The following is a 17,086-nucleotide window of genomic DNA, read 5'->3' on the forward strand; positions in this document are numbered from 1 at the left end:
ACACAGGACAAGGACAAAAGAATGTATTAAACGACGACACGGCGCTGACTCTCGACTGATATTTTATTGAAGATATGTCTAACATATATATAGGTGCCAGTTGATAACGATGACATGCACGAGACAAAGAGATGCACCGAGGCAACTGTGACAAACTGACGCATAATCATGAATGAATCCCAACCAGCTGGCCCACCTTGCCGTCTTGATTCACATTAATATTGGTGTCCCCCAGGGCAGCGAGATTTGGCCAGTACTATTTCTAATCTACATTAGCAATCTTCAATCTTAGGTGTCGTCCGCAATTATGTTCAAGGCGGCCGCATTTCTCCATAGACTGATACGCAAAACTCCTGTGTGTGTGCGTGTGCGTGCGCGTGCGTGTGTGCGTGCGTGTGCGTGTGTGCGTGTGTGTGTGCGTGTGTGCGTGTGTGTGTGTGTGCGTGTGTTTTCTAATGTACATTAGCAATCTTCAATCTTTGGTGTCGTCCACAATTATGTTCAAGGCGGCCGCATTTCTCCATAAACTGATACGCAAAACTCATGTGTGCGTGCGTGCGTGCGTGCGTGCGTGCCTGCGTGCGTGCGCGCGTGTGTGTGTGTGTGTGTGTGTGTGTGTGTGTGTGTGTGTGTGTGCGTGTGCGTGTGCGTGTGCGTGTGCGTGTGCGTGTGTGTGTGTGTGTGTGTGTGTGTGTGTGTGTGTGTGTGTGTGTGTGTGTGTGTGTGTGTGTGTGTGTGTGTGTGTGTGTGTGTGACGTTTGTATAGGCCGCGTGCACCGCCTATAGAGGCGCCACTGATGGCCACCTAGCGGGCGCTTCCAACAATACGCGCGGGAGCACTAGCAGACGACAACGCTTTGCAGCAAGGGTGACTGAAGTTCGCGGCTGCGATTTGTCCTTTGTTCGGGCGCCAGACTGCTTCTTCTGCGGTGAGAGCTGTAGCGAAGACGCAGACCTCTGTGGGAGTGGGTATGAACAAGATGTTACCGGTGTTTGGGGCAACATGGTCCACAAACGCGCCAGGTGCGTCCCGCATACAAACGCCATGAAGACCATTTACATGAAGTGGAGCTCATGTAAACTAGCCGACAAATTTTGTTGACTAATGCGATGTCTCGACCGTGTTTTTTTTTTTTAATTCTACCGTTGCCGTAATGCTGCTTCTGCACCTCAATAATAAGCACCCGTCGTTAGTGCATACTTAGATAACAAATCCGCACGGTGCGATGTCTGCATATGCCGCGGTGTGATTTTTCTGCCGATGAATACATGTGACGCCGCCGAATAAGTGTAGTGAAAGTCGCCTGAAGAAGAATAATTGCGAATTTATTGATAGAAACGCGTACACTATAGTCAACGAAGCCACCAAACGCACGGGTTAATAAAAGCGCGTGTTAGCGCTGTATACCGCCGATGAACTGCCGTTCGCGCTGCAGTTTTTGCAATATTAAATTCCCTAGGGGAGCTGCTTGGAAACGTACAAAGCTATAGTCTGACTAACTTTGCAGTACTTTTTTTAAATGTTACTAGAGAGAGGTGCCACATGATATATTTAAAGGCAGAGCAGCGCCAGTCAGATTAGATCCAGCGCTGGCGGCAAGGCCGGGTTTAGTCCTATGCGGCGTAAGCATAATAAGAAATAATTCAGTGAGTACAAAATTCACTTGCAAGAAGCGACTACGTTGTGAAACAAACAAACCACTCGGCGTGTTAAGTCTGCTCAGACAGCATCAAGGTGTGATGACTTACCAAACGTGACGCGAACTATTCAGCGAAAAATGGATCAGCGAAAAATGGAACAAAAATACCATATGCAGCAACTATTAGTAATTCTCGCCCTGAGCTACCTATTTTCTAAACACATTTCCCAAAAAACCACAATATCTAAGATGCCCTCGGGAGAAATGAATAAAGCTGTTAAAGAAGCACTTGCTTGGTGTCATTCCGATAAGACACAGCGTGATTTATACCGTTTACAAACGAGGCAGGGTGAAAACCTCGCAGCTCAAAAGAATCAAGAGTTATGCATGAAGCAACTAGCAACAGTTAAACATGTGCGAAACCACACATAAAATAGATGGAAAAACATGAAGTGCGCGACAGCTGGTGCGAGGATTTACCGGGCCACATAAAACTAACAATTTCAGTTCTTGCAAACTTCTGTAGCTTTAACATACAACACAATGCGCTCATGCAGTCGTGCTGCCTAGCTAGCCGAACGCGGTAAAGAAGCGGAAAACAATATAAGCGGCAAACGGCATTCCGAACTTTAGCGAAATGCCTTTAAACCGCATGTTGCACTGCAGACGAACTTCGTCGCTTATGCGTCTAACTACAATCGAGTAAATAAATAACAATAAAAAAGAAAAAACACCGAAACGACAAAGCAAAGGATGAGAACAAGAAATTTCGCGCCGAAGCGACGATCCATTGCCACCGTTGCTCCTGCAGATGAGGCTTTGCGGGGAATAATTAGAACAGTATCGCCGGCACGTTTTCACCGGTATTTGAGCCCCCCACCCTGCAACAATTCTTCGACATTCTTCGGAAGCTTTGGCCATCCCACACATGCGAAGGGTGTTGCCTATTTTGCTCTGAAAACACGCATAAGACGGAGAAGCACTATCAGCGACGCAACAAACTACGGCGTGCTACGGCGCGCGGCTCACTCCTCTCCCGTGCGTTCTGCGCAAGGCCGCCACCAGTGGCGCGGCCATCGGCGTGCACGCCGCGTATATCTCTGCGCGGATAACCTATGAATGATAGAATTTCTGTAATCATATATATCGTACTGTTCATTTCATGTGTAGTTGCCCACCGCCAATGTAATACCCTCAACAAGAATACCTTTAGGCTTAACTTGAATAAATAAATAAATAGATAAATCAAATAAGGAAAACTTTAACACACACTTGGCATCTAACATCAACATTTTGTCAGACCAACCTATAACTAACTTTTGTTCTGACAGACTACAGCACAAGTAACGCGCCCTCGCTCCTTCCGAGGACTAAAAGTATGTGAGAAATAATCTTTTCATTTCTATCACTCTTCTTTTTCCCCAGTGTTCTGTTTAAATAGAACTTTTTACGATTTACTATCACTATCACGCACTCAATCAAAACATGTGAAAATATGTGAATACATTGGGACACAAGTACAGTCAAACCTTGTTACAATAAAACTGCTTACAACCAACCAATCTGTATAACGAAGTAATCCTAATTTCCTTGAAGTTTCCATAAGTACCCATGCATTTAAAATCTAGCTTTAACGAAGCAAGTGATTGCGGCAGAACTCATTACCCGATGACTCTCGACGGTAATGCGATTAGCTTTCCAGCAATGTGGCGACACACCATATTTTCGAAGTCAGGTTTATTTAACATCGATAGTGCTCATTCTGATAATTGCGTTTCTTCGGCTGTGTACGACATACTCCGGTGTGGTGCCACTCTCATACGACATTCGCTAGCTAAGATCGCCCATGGCCATGGCGGCATGAAAACGACTGTGTAACGCCAAATGAGTGACGGCGACGGAATGACGAAGAACCGACTTCGATCGAACGACAAAGGTAGTATGACGACAATGAGATGGCGATTTTAACGCGACAGTGTTAAGGGCCCCGTGTCGTAGAAAATCAGGCGTCGACGTCCCGCGTCGGCGCCCGCCGTCCAGCTTCAGATGTCGTTTGGGCAAAAAGAATTTTGTACCACGCATACCCAGGCTCTCCATGTGGCGCAAGAATGTTACTTACTAGTTGAATTTCTCAAACTAAAGTACGTATAAAAATTGTAAATTACGACTTAACCATAACGTACAGACATGATAGCGTCGGATTGTAATTTCAATATACGAGAAAACGTACTTCTCTTACGCGAAAACTCAACCAAACCTCTTAAAGCGTTTCTAACATTCATAGACCGGCCATGGCGTCCACCATTTGCGCGTGCAAGCGCGCGAATATCTTGAAGGTCACGGAGTGGGGCGCCCGGTTAGTCCAGATGGCGCTAGACTCCGCTGCATCGCGGCTCACAAAAGAGGTCGGGTTTCTACCAGAAAGCCCGGCTTTGTGCATAGCGTTTGCTGCCAGCGTTTCCCGGTAAACGTTACGGTTACACATGCTGCCTGCAGTTGCCGGGAAGCGTGAGAAACAGTCAGCGATCTTTGAATGCTATCGCATTCCACCCTTAAAGGCGAAGCTTAAGCAGCATCCGAATTTTTTAAACGATGACGATGGTATACCGACAGCGTAATGACGACATGAGGACAATAGGATGAAGTAGACTGTATGACGACAATGGCATGACGACTACCGTATCGCGAAGCTTATATGTCGATGATTTCGTGATGACTACGGCATGACGAGAATCAGATGACAAAGCTGGAATGACGGCGACACAACGATCACCACGCCATCATGACCACGAGAACCTGCATAGTGCCCCAAGCTCATAGCGAACTTGGGACACTGCGCAGGAGTAAGATGAGATAGACAGATAGATAGATAGATAGATAGATAGATAGATAGATAGATAGATAGATAGATAGATAGATAGATAGATAGATAGATAGATAGATAGACAGACAGACAGACAGACAGACAGACAGACAGACAGACAGACAGACAGACAGACAGACAGACGGACGGACGGACGGACGGACGGACGGACGGACGGACGGACGGACGGACGGACGGACGGACAGACAGACAGACAGACAGACAGACAGACAGACAGACAGACGGACGGACGGACGGACGGACGGACGGACGGACGGACGGACGGACGGACGGACGGACGGACGGACGGACGGACGGACGGACGGACGGACGGACGGACGGACAGACAGACAGACAGACAGACAGACAGACGGACAGACGGACAGACGGACACACGGACAGACGGACAGACAGACAGACAGACAGACAGACAGACAGACAGACAGACAGACAGACAGACAGACAGACAGACAGACAGACAGACAGACAGACAGACAGACAGACAGACAGACAGACAGACAGACAGACAGACAGACAGACAGACAGACAGACAGACAGACAGACAGACAGACAGACAGACAGACAGACAGACAGACAGACAGACAGACAGACAGACAGACAGACAGACAGACAGACAGACAGACAGACAGACAGACAGACAGACAGACAGACAGACAGACAGACAGACAGACAGACAGACAGACAGACAGACAGACAGACAGACAGACAGACAGACAGACAGACAGACAGACAGACAGACAGACAGACAGACAGACAGACAGACAGACAGACAGACAGACAGACAGACAGACAGACAGACAGACAGACAGACAGACAGACAGACAGACAGACAGACAGACAGACAGACAGACAGACAGACAGACAGACAGACAGACAGACAGACAGACAGACAGACAGACAGACAGACAGACAGACAGACAGACAGACAGACAGACAGACAGACAGACAGACAGACAGACAGACAGACAGACAGACAGACAGACAGACAGACAGACAGACAGACAGACAGACAGACAGACAGACAGACAGACAGACAGACAGACAGACAGACAGACAGACAGACAGACAGACAGACAGACAGACAGACAGACAGACAGACAGACAGACAGACAGACAGACAGACAGACAGACAGACAGACAGACAGACAGACAGACAGACAGACAGACAGACAGACAGACAGACAGACAGACAGACAGACAGACAGACAGACAGACAGACAGACAGACAGACAGACAGACAGACAGACAGACAGACAGACAGACAGACAGACAGACAGACAGACAGACAGACAGACAGACAGACAGACAGACAGACAGACAGACAGACAGACAGACAGACAGACAGACAGACAGACAGACAGACAGACAGACAGACAGACAGACAGACTGGGAGTGTTAGCCTGTGCCATTCACGAACCTAGGCTCAACGTATTATCGAGGGCTCACTTTTAGCCACGTGGGCTGGTTTGGCCAAGTTATAAAGGCTAAATTGCCGCAGGAATTCCGATGGCCATTTCATCTATACCGATGATTAACGGATGATCCACAATACCTTGTCATTTCTGTCTTTGTTGCCTTGTCTTACTCTCAATCCAGTAAATTACGGTTAATTAAATTCAGGAAAATAAGAATTTGAAGCATATTAAAGGCACAACCCGCGAGAATGACCTGGCCATATATGAGGAACATGCGGCCGCCTTAGGCAACTTGTGCAAGATATCAGACCTTGCTGGTGTGTAAGTCTGCTACAATGTTGCGTGGGTCAAACAGGTCGCCACTGGTATCATTTGCGGCATTACCAAAACATTTGCGATGCTAATTTACCGAGACATGAAAAGCGAGGTAATGTAAGAGCTGTTATTACACAAGCTTCCTTCGCTGGCGACTCATTGTCGGAAGGTTATGCCATAAGCAGCCAATCCTCTCTGCCGTATCTCAATGGGGGTCATTCTGGAGATGTAGTTTGTTCTTCCATGTCGGACCGCCCCAGTACCGAAAATACATAGAGCTAAGATATGTGAGTAGTCTACGCATTAACACGAACATATGCTCCCGCTGCACAGACCCGCGCAGCCCTGACACCTTCAAGGCCACTGCTCTGTCTCGGGCCCAACTATGTCACTTCCAAGGAACGATCCCGGATTCAGAATTAACTGTTCATCTCGAAGCAGACGTAAACGTAAGTTGAGTTTAACCCTCCAGCGCCTGTTCTTATCTCGAAGCCCCCAGAGGTACTGCATGGTTATATCCAGAACCTTTTCCTGTGTTCATTGATTGTGTGTAACGTAAATGTAAATACTATGGCAATATATGCTGATACATGTGATAAAGAGAGTCTCCATTTATTTGAAGCCTCCAATTGTTCAGGAAAAGTACATTTTTATTTATCCAATTGCAGCTCTAGAGGCTTCGGCATACCATATTTCTTCACGTATCTATCTTGATGTTTGCTTCCATTGCTCCTCAAGATCCACCGTCACCCACAATTCTCGACTTCTGGTGCCTGCAAAGAGAACAATGAGCGCTATGTGAAAGGCAAGAAGTCGTGTCGCTCGTTTGATAATGCTTACTATGCAATATAGCAGCACATTTGCTTCTACTACCTTGTGCGAGTTGATGAATTTATAGCGTGCCCCTATACACCGAAAGCATAGGTGTTTCAAGGCTACTGTAGGCCTCGTAGGCGTGATCAGTACACCTGTTCATCTTATCCGCGCCCTGGCATCGCGTCCATTTTCCCATCTCTTATACGCGCATGTGTAGGGGCTCAGTATAGTTTGCGCTGCAACATATCCTCTGCGTTTTGTCTCGCTGCGTTCCAATCTGTCTATGAGTATACATGGGCTTCGTTTTCTTTTTTCTCTAACTACGCTCTAGTTTTCCTCAATGAGTGCTGTTATTTGTTATTCTGCGCTATTTTTCATATTTTTTATTCTTATTATTACGGGGAAAACATGTTACCGTCACCGGTATAGGTGACTAAACCTTTTTTTGTTTTTCATATCAGTGAAAAGAGAGCTTCAGTTATTCTACACTTGTCTTCTAGGCAAGAGACAGTTTGCCTTCATTATAATTAAATAAGATAATGCGCAATTACTGAACTGTTATTACCAACCGATCAAATTTATGGACAATACATAGAAGCCACGTGCACAGGCACCTGTGAAATATTTTGCCAAAAAACTCGTCTAAACCACCGCGGAAAGTATAACTTCACTATACCACAAATTCTTAAGCACATTGACAACAGTTTTGTATGGACAAGCGCCCTGCCACATTATTTTATCTATAGTTTTCGGTGGCTCACAAATCAGCGATGCTAACGATAACAAAACTTATTTCTGTGAAACCTGCTGTATTTCAAAATTTTCATCTCAACTCGTCATGACACGTTACAATAGCACTAATACCTATGAAGTACTGTAATACCTATATTGTTCCTCTTCATCAGATAAGTTACGTTACTAAAGCGTTTGCGCATATAGCATCATTGCCCATAGTCTATGCGCCCACTTTCCGATTACCTATAACGTGTCTTTCCGTTGTCTTCAGCGAAAAGTTCAAGAATGTGTACAATTAAAAAGGTGTACAAGGGTGTACAAAAAAAGGGAGGGGGGGACCACAAGATTACAGACCGGAGTGAGAACCAAGTAAAATGTCGCTGTGTATCCTCTATCCGTTACCTTTGCGCATTTTCCTTTACGAGGAAACGTCGAAAATGTCTCCCCGCTCAACAAGGAGCGAAATATCGGAGTACATACCTCGATTACTGCGTTCGTAAATTTTATGTAACCGCCCGTACATACAGCATCTATATGCATGCTTTGTCATTTTCGTATCCTACGACGATAACTCGAAAGTTCGTCACTATCACCAGACCTCTCAAGTATTCCATGAGATACCGCAGGTTTGGGTGGCGTGCAGAGCCGGGTTACAGTTTTAAGACCCTGGTGCAACACCTGCATTTCGTAGGGCGTAAAAGAAAGGATGCGACAAGAAAACTACGCAGATGACACGCACATCTTGGAATCTATGTGAACCGAAGCTTAAGTGAAGCGGTTAATCAAATGTAATAAATAACTGGCGTCAAGAATGAAATGGAATTTGTCCATTTCAAAGCTGGTGCCAAGGAACCTGCAAGAAACAACGCGTCCCTAATCGGTGAGAAACAAGCTGACCGTAACAACAAGCTACCGGCACCGTACACACTTGAACCGGCACTGAGCGAATACCGACACGAGGTTTCGAAACCTGCGCCCACTGTCTCCTTGCCGAGCCCGGAAGAACAGCAGCAGCCGGGGGCATGCATAACCGTGCCTCCAGAGCCAAGGACATGAGATATTCGTCGCAGTCAAGACTATTAATAGGCAGGCTACCTCGAGTTCTTTAGTAATTGCTGAAGCTCGTCACCCCCCATTTCCAGTCATAAGAACGGCCTAAACATGCCGACATATTTATCGCATCTTAACCCGACACGACAAGCATCCATTAAACCTCGCGCTCACCGAAAGAAACAAAAGCAAAATTCACGATGTTGTTCGAGAACATAAAGCATTATTACCAAGATTTGAATTACGCAAAGTGGATGTTAGTTACCCTCCCTGGATGTTAACATGCCCTGAAATAGAATTATCGGTTGACGGGATTATATCTGAGAGAGACATGTTCATAGTAGCCGCACAGCAACTGGCACTCTTACAAATTTACTCATTATATCCCCAGTACATCCACGTTTATACAGATGGTTCGTGTCATAAAAATTCCTCGACTTCAGCATTCGTCATTCCACATTTAGCGCTAGAGCAAACATTTAAATTATCCCGGGAGACACCTTCCACCGTGGCAGAATTATTTGCAATCCTGTGTGCTTTACGTTTCATAACATCAAAAGAACATTCGCAAAAATGGGTTATCTTTAGCGATTCGCAAGCCGCTCTCACATTACTACAGAGCAATAAAAAAAATTCTTTGAACGCTTCGCTATTGTATGAGACGCTGAAAGAACTTACAAAAACAAGCGCAATGAACCACGTAATTGCATTTCAGTGGATACCTGGGCACTGCAATATTCCTGGTAATACTGCAGCGGACGCAGCTGCGAATCGAGCGCACAATAACGCAGAGACAACCAATCTTCCACTATTGCGTAGTGAAGTCCGTCTGATCCTGAGACAGGTTTCCTACCGCCTCAGCAAAACTACCTGGTTCGACCAGCAAACTAAAAATTCGGAGTTATACTCTATAGACCCACGTATAAACTTATCAATGCCGGAAGCACTAACAGACAACAGAAAATTTGAAACATTGGTACACCGGCTGCGTCTTGGTACTGCATTTACGAAACAACTCTTGTACAGGGTAAAACGTGTCTCTAGTCCGCAGTGTTCTTGTGGCCATCCAGACGAAGGTGTGCATCATCTTCTTCTCGAGTGCACGAAATACGATACACAAAGAACGGTACTGCAAGCTAATTTGTTTATATTAGGCAGAAGACCATTCACTCTAAAAAAGATACTTGGCCCATGGCCAACTGCGGGCCTTCAAAAAAGAGCACTTCTTGCTCTGAAAAGTTTTTAGAGGACACCAACATTTTGGGAAAATATTAAGTATCGGATGATCCGAATACGCTAAATCGCTTACATAAACGTTGTTCGTGGTTCATAATTGGTTTATGTCGTGATCGCAACCTTTACGCAATATTTGTCATTCTGTTCTGTACTTGCAGTGTATTGCATGTGTTGTGTGTTTTGGCTGTTCAAAACATCTGACTTTATATATGCGTACGTGGACTGAACTAATGCACAGTACTTTGCGACTCATGTACTGTTGGACTGTATATTTTTTATTGATCCGGTGTTCTACTGAGTGTTATATTTTCTGTCGCTATTCTCCCTTTTTACGCAAAATTGTTTCGTTTCCCAAGTGACAAGGAGTAGCCGGTGCCACCATAAAGGCGCCAACCTTTCCTAACATTCACTTCAATAAAAAAAAAAGGCATCCGTATAAGGTGGAAAAGAACTGTCTTGTACTGAGGAACTGAAATGTACTTTAATGCTGCCGTGCTTTGGTAGTTGGCGCCTGCCGGCTGAAGAAGATGCAAAATAAGCCTCTCTTGATGGCGCGTGCCAGAGAGAAGATGGCAGTAAACATCGTGGATCTTTTCTTGAGGGCCTAACACATGTTAGCAAACGCAAGCGCGGGATCGTACTGATATTGCTCTTAGCGCCAAACATTCGGCTTTATATTCTTCTATTTGAAACATGTTCCCAGTTATTCCCAATTTCACTTTCAATCTTTCAATATTCAATGTCATCTGAGAAGCTGTTGAAATAGTTCAAACGGCGTGCGAACGTGACACGAAGGCGCTGGGACTGCGCTGACCCGGCTCGCCTACACAACCTGAACCAACGCTCGTAGCATTTTGACAAAAACAATATTGGAATGATAAGGCTGTATTACGGATTTGCTGGTTGCCGGAATTACCCACGCAGAAATGACGATGGCCTCGAAGCTGTTTGTCGCGGATTTTCTGCGTCCCTCGCCATATGCCGCTGCTGGCCATTTTCTTCTGCTTGAATGACTAACAAGTACCCGTAATGTCCGCAAGGGGGTGCTGCGTGTACGTTAAACACACTAGCGCTGGTTTCGCATAGGTGGTGTGGTTGTGCATCTCGTATGGCAGTCGTTGAGAAGATCACAACGCTGGCGGAAGGTATACGTTAGTAGAAGGACGGACGCCCGTTCCTTGTTCTTCAGTTCCCCTCTGATGTGTGTTATTGCGTAGGCAGGTACGCGATCAGATTTTGTTATAATGCACCTACATGAAGCACTTAACTCCATAAATTTGCAAATACTACAAACACAGCAGCCAGTAGTGGCTGCTGTGTGCTACCATTGATGGTAGTTTCTCCCAATATATGAAATTATTGTGCACACGGCGCAGTAAAGTGAAAAAATGTTCTCGATGATACACTTTTCTGTTTTTTCTTGCACTTTACTCCGCAGCCTAGCTTTTCGTTCACTACAGCATTGGTCAAGGGCTGTCGAATTTTGCATGTGTTGCACTACGAACAACGAAGTGAAGATGAAAGGAGTGAAGTGGAGTTAGCACATGGGTAAGCAAAGTAATCAAAGAATTGTGTTTTGCACTTTGCGACTGAACAGCAAGAGCAACTTTTATTGGGTTCCCTTGATCAGAAAACAGCGTAAGATTCGGACGAGAAGTCGGCTAGCCGTGAAGAAGCCAGCGTATGGACAAAGTAGTAATTAAAAAAAATATTGCCTCTTTTTTCGGTTCAACGGTTTCAGTCTTTGATGAATGTAAATAAATAGAAAACAACGGATAAGGAAAACAAAATGATCTGCATCACCAAAGCAAACCAGTAAAAAATATGGGGATGCAGTGACTGCCGCAGATGTAAAGTTCAGGAATTATAGCAAAGGATATTTCGTGACGCTTGAGACTAGGAATGATACGACGGGTTCCTTGATCGTGGACCGTTCGTGATGCAACGAGCCACACTGTTCTAGCAACCATGTGCGGCTTTTTGTGTCTCACTACATCATTTATAAATATTTTCTTTATCGATGATTCAATCCACAAACTAATATCTGCTTTATCAGAAGATGCCCCCCCCCCTTCTCCCACTTTAGAAATGCGCTAATAGGCATGTTGCCCAAACTTCTTTCTGTGCCAGAGAACGAAGCAGTCGCCATTTATACCAAGGGCGAATATCGCGTCGCTTGTTCATAAACAAACCGCGTGGCGCCGCCACCCTCTAAGACATTGACGAATAAAGCTTTCACTTCTCTTTCGCCATCTGCAAGACTCATTCCCTCGTCTCACAATATCGCAACAAACTACAGTAGCTAATCGATTCATATATTATGCCTGCTGTCGAGAATCCTCGCACTCCACGACCGAGAAAGGGAATTCCCAAGCACAGTGAACGTATTACCTCACCTACTCAAGGAATAAGGCATGAAAAAACAATAAAGAAATGCGGCTGTTCGCACAGAAGGATGTCAGCACTACCTTTGTTATATAACAGAATGCGCTGTGCGGAAACGTCACAACAGAACAGGATCGATTAATATACCTAGTGACCGGGGCACTCCTCCAGAGGGACGCAATGCCCTTGGTGGCGGTAGAAGCCGTCGGCGCAGTAGCAGCCATAGACGCAGTCAGCAGTGCACGCAGGTCCCACGACGGGCTTCTCGCACGTGCCTTCAGCGCAGCTGCTGCTCACGCACTCCTTCCATGTCTCGTTCTCCCCACAGGCCTGGGGCGTCGTTTGTGCTTTGGAAAAGGAAGCAAAACCCACTGTGGCGCAAACTCGCCCCTGAACACCGAGAGGGTCTCGAGATCAAATGGCCGCTGCCGCGACCATATCACGATGGGAATGTAGTGAAAGAAACAACTGCTTTTGACAGACTTCGCACAGACTCCATGGCACCGAGTCCATGACTTTGCTAAGCAGGTCCACATGGCACGTTAGATATATCAGACATACAACTCTTCCAAAGCCTCGACAACGCAACGTACAGCACCGATTACCATAGCCTGTCCTCTTCGTCAGGGACCTTCGACATTAAAGGGAACATCTGTGTGTGTACGCTTCAGGTACGCGTGGAAGCTCCAAGCCCACGCATCGACGCACCTTATAGCGAGATATTGAATTGGAGCATTTAATTGCGTTTTAACTCAATTAAATACACGTCTACGTAATCTTACAGCGCACGTCAAAGAATAAACCTGTAGCTGGTCAAAATTAGGCAAGACCGGTCCACTAAGGCGCGTCTCACACCTGCAATGCAGCTTCAGGCCTTTAAATAACTACAATTAAATGGGCAGGTAGGCTGATCCTGATATCGCTGTCGCAGTACAGTCCCTAAGCTGAAGTATGTTAACCTAGCTTTATTCACGGGGGAACCCCCATTTATTAGAAGAGCAAACACACAAAAGCAATGAATGATTTATACATGAACACACATGAATCTGTAGTTGACAGACACCAACTACTCCAACTGGCCTGCTTATCCACTCTTCTAGCTCCTTTGCCTCTCTCTCAGACTTTGGCGTCAATGTCTCGCCGAGGTTGGAGAGGATGCACTTGCGTAGTGTCAATGGCTAATACGCAAGAAATGCGGTTCATAGTTAAATGTGACCCAAAAGACATTTATCAATTTTTTTTTGGGAGCCCAGCGAGTGTGAAGCAGTGAACCTCATTCACATCGTTCAAGGGCTATAGTCTATTCTCGTGTGTTACGTCAACAAAAAGAACGTGGTCATATGCACATCAGCATAGCAGTTGCATGACGTAACAAACTATCTACATGAATTTAGCACTTCATAACGTCAACACATAAGCAATACCACTAGCATTTACACGTGCACCGATTCCCGTAGTGCGTGGAATCCACACACCTTTTTTTTTTTCTTATTTCTTGTATGCCCTTTCGCTGCCGCCTTCGTCACAACTTCTTCGGAGCGCGTGAGCAATCACTGTCTTCATTGTAGGCCCCACCTTTCTTTACATGCCCATCGCCAACGGAACTTGCTTCATGTCACGCGCCAGAGCAGACGAGGCTTACTTCGTGTGTTTCATAGTGAATCATATGCACGGAAAAAAAACACGAACATCGGTTGCGAGGCCCCGTGCGCGTGGAAGTAAAAATCAGTTGCCATTCGGTCTCCCCGATGTCTGGGCGGGCCTTTGATCTCGCCCCCCACCCCCCTATGCCCTGAATATACAGACGGCCTCAACGGCGTGTCGCACTTTTATAATGAGGTTTATTCAATTAATAAGTTCACTCTATTGTTTACGATAACCTAAAGAGTTATTGGGTACCAGCTCAGGGTCCGAAAAAAGACTAAGGTCTACAGACTTTAAGTGATTAACAGTGGTCGAACGCGTGATGGCTCAGGTTAGAGCCATGTTTCCGACAAGTCCCCTTGTCAAAACAGTAGCTACAGAGGTATATTCCTTGTTCCACCACTCGTCATCTGCAGTAAATAAGTGGTGTACATTTCCGCCCACTGTCTGAGGGAACACAAAAATGTTCAGCATGCGCGATTTTTTTTTATCTGACAAGTTTACAGATCGCCCTGCTTGGCGGCAGATTACTCGGGCTTCATGGCGTTAGTAGCTTTCCGTACACCTGCGCCGGGTATTCACATCGGTTCAGTTCGTGCTTGCAGGTAGAGCGCCGGCAGAGTAAGGGCCGCACAGTTGAACGAACTGTACAAGTGCGTCTGTGCTTGCCTGCGTTTCCGGTCACTCTCGTCAACCGCTGTTTCCGATGAGGATTTTCGCCTCCACTTTGCCCATCCCAATAGTTTTTTTCTACATATATTGCAAGCTCTTTTTCAGCGAATATGTGAAAAACCAGATGTAGTTTTATCGGGGAATTTGCCTAAATACTTCCATCTGTCACTTCATACGTTGACATTGCAAAATCACAAAAGAGGCAGCTACATCAAGGGTATTTTACCGATCGTGCTACTTCATTAACTCCTTCTCAATCATTCACAATGGTCTCGACAATTAGTCAAAGGGTCGGCATGAGCTCCAGGAACAATAACCGCTAAAAGACAAGGCTGGAAAAAATATTAAACTAATACAGAGGCAGCCTAAGAAACACTGATAAACACCAGGAGAAACTTCGTCTTACCACACGCAAGTGCAATGACGCCTGCCAACAGTACGAGAACCTTCAGCTGCATGATGGCTACTTTCCTACAAGGACTGAGCCAGTGTCCCCCGTATTTATACACTGCGATCGCATCTTGTCTGCTTTGTCGAGACGCTACGTGTCACTTTGTGTATCGCTAAACTCTCCTCCAGCCTTATCATGCGTTGTGCCCACGGCATGCACGTGCACATGAGGCGATGGCTTCTCTGGCGAAATTGTGCTTCAAGCAATTTTTTTTTCTTTCTGCGCTTTCGTACAGACGTTCTAACGTTCAGACAGCGCTGACCTGTCTTGTCTCTCTGTATAGACATGGTGCAGCAGATTTTTCACAGTACACACAGGCACCTCCTGCAGCGAGTCTGCTTGTGGAAGACAAGGAGGGTTCATTTGAGTTTGTACCTCAAGGAGCACATTCTGAAAAGCCCTTGACTGCAATTCGCAAAAATTTTAAGCCTGTCAACCGCATGACTGCCTCTGTAAAGAAGCAGGCATTGCCAATGTTTATGTACCTTAACCACGAGCGCCTGCACTCCTATGTCAAGATTTCCGAGAGCCTTGAACTTGAGATCTTTTCCAAGGCGAAGACACATAAGGCCGTTGTAAATTTCCGGAATAATTGTATCTGAGCGGCATTGTTTGGCCATACGTTGTTTCAGGTTACAGCCGATGCATGTGAGTGCGTTAAAAATTGTGGATTTTTTCCTTGTTAATAACTGAGAACAAATCGTGTGATTCCTTGGCTCTAGTAACCCTGAGCGTATTACAAGTCATTTACTGCTGACTTCCGAGATCTGTTTTATAGTTCACCACAAGAGTTCTTGTTGCAGTGAGTGACGGAAACTATAGCATATTTTAAAAATAACACCGCCTTCATTGACCGGTGGAACAAGACAGAAAAATTTCTAAAAGGTGTTTTCTAAAAAAACCTATTGGATAAAGGGAAACAAACTGTCGAATTTTCTATTTTCTTTCTACTTTCTATTTTCTTTCTACCTGGGGGGTCGCTTGCAGGAACATTTATTAATGAAAATAATAACGAACTTATGAACGTGTTCCTAAATGTTAAATAGACAGCGCCTAGTTCGCACAAGAACGCGTTCTTAACTTCGTTATTACTTTCGTTAGTAAATGTTCGTGCAAACCGCCCCTGCTCATCCGTCAGAACAGCATGTACAATTAGGAAATGCCGAAAAGGACTTTTTGTATGGTGGGAAGTTATGCAAGTTAAGCTCACTTTTTTGTGTATCTGCATCCCGTCTGAATGCAATGCCCCATTCGCAGCATCTTACATGTAGAGCAACACTTTAAAAGTGAAACCCTTACGAATTCCATAGCAATGTTTCATCAAAGCAAAAAAAAGGAGTTCTGTCCCGATCACAATTATCCAGTAATCGTCGAAAGCTGGACAAGAGTCTTGCAGCTTAACGGTGACGTGACGAAGAAATTCTGGCAACAGCGACCTCTTTTGTGAGCAACTTATGCGAATTCTTCATCAGCGCGGACATAGGGAGCGTCTAATAGAGGAGAGGTTTTTTTTGCACTTGATCTCACCCCCACTGCTCTCTGCACATTCGCCGCATTATATTCTAAAGTGCTGTCATCTTATTTGAGGGGTCTTCGAAACACAAGAAGTTGTCTCTCTCTTGGTTTAGTAGTTGCGATACCCGGCTCTCACCCAGGTGGCGCGGGTTCGATTTGCCGGTGCTGGGAAAGTTTCTCTTTGCGTTTTTTTTTCTATTAACATCTTTAGCGTGCATCGACAGGGTGACAAGTTAGGTTAGGTTAGGCCGACGGCGCGCCCGCGATACGAACCGTCTCGTGGCTTCCGTCGCTATAGCAAAGCGGCGAATGCGCAGAGAACAGTGGG

The 17,086-nt window shown here is 45.6% G+C and overlaps 1 protein-coding gene across 1 annotated transcript in view; it reads right to left on the minus strand.

The window, feature by feature from the left end:
- The window catches only part of LOC126516922 (von Willebrand factor-like), a 142,611-nt gene that overhangs the window by 67,940 nt on the left and 57,585 nt on the right, over positions 1-17,086 (minus strand). Inside the window, exons 3-4 of the mRNA XM_072289094.1 lie at positions 15,199-15,263; positions 12,632-12,823 (exon numbers count right to left, since the gene is read on the minus strand). Of these exons, the coding sequence (XP_072145195.1) occupies positions 12,632-12,823; positions 15,199-15,263 (257 nt within the window). The remainder of the gene's footprint in view (positions 1-12,631; positions 12,824-15,198; positions 15,264-17,086) is intronic.

The sequence above is a fragment of the Dermacentor andersoni genome, chromosome 1, assembly GCF_023375885.2.
Source record: "Dermacentor andersoni chromosome 1, qqDerAnde1_hic_scaffold, whole genome shotgun sequence".
Taxonomy (NCBI): domain Eukaryota; kingdom Metazoa; phylum Arthropoda; class Arachnida; order Ixodida; family Ixodidae; genus Dermacentor; species Dermacentor andersoni.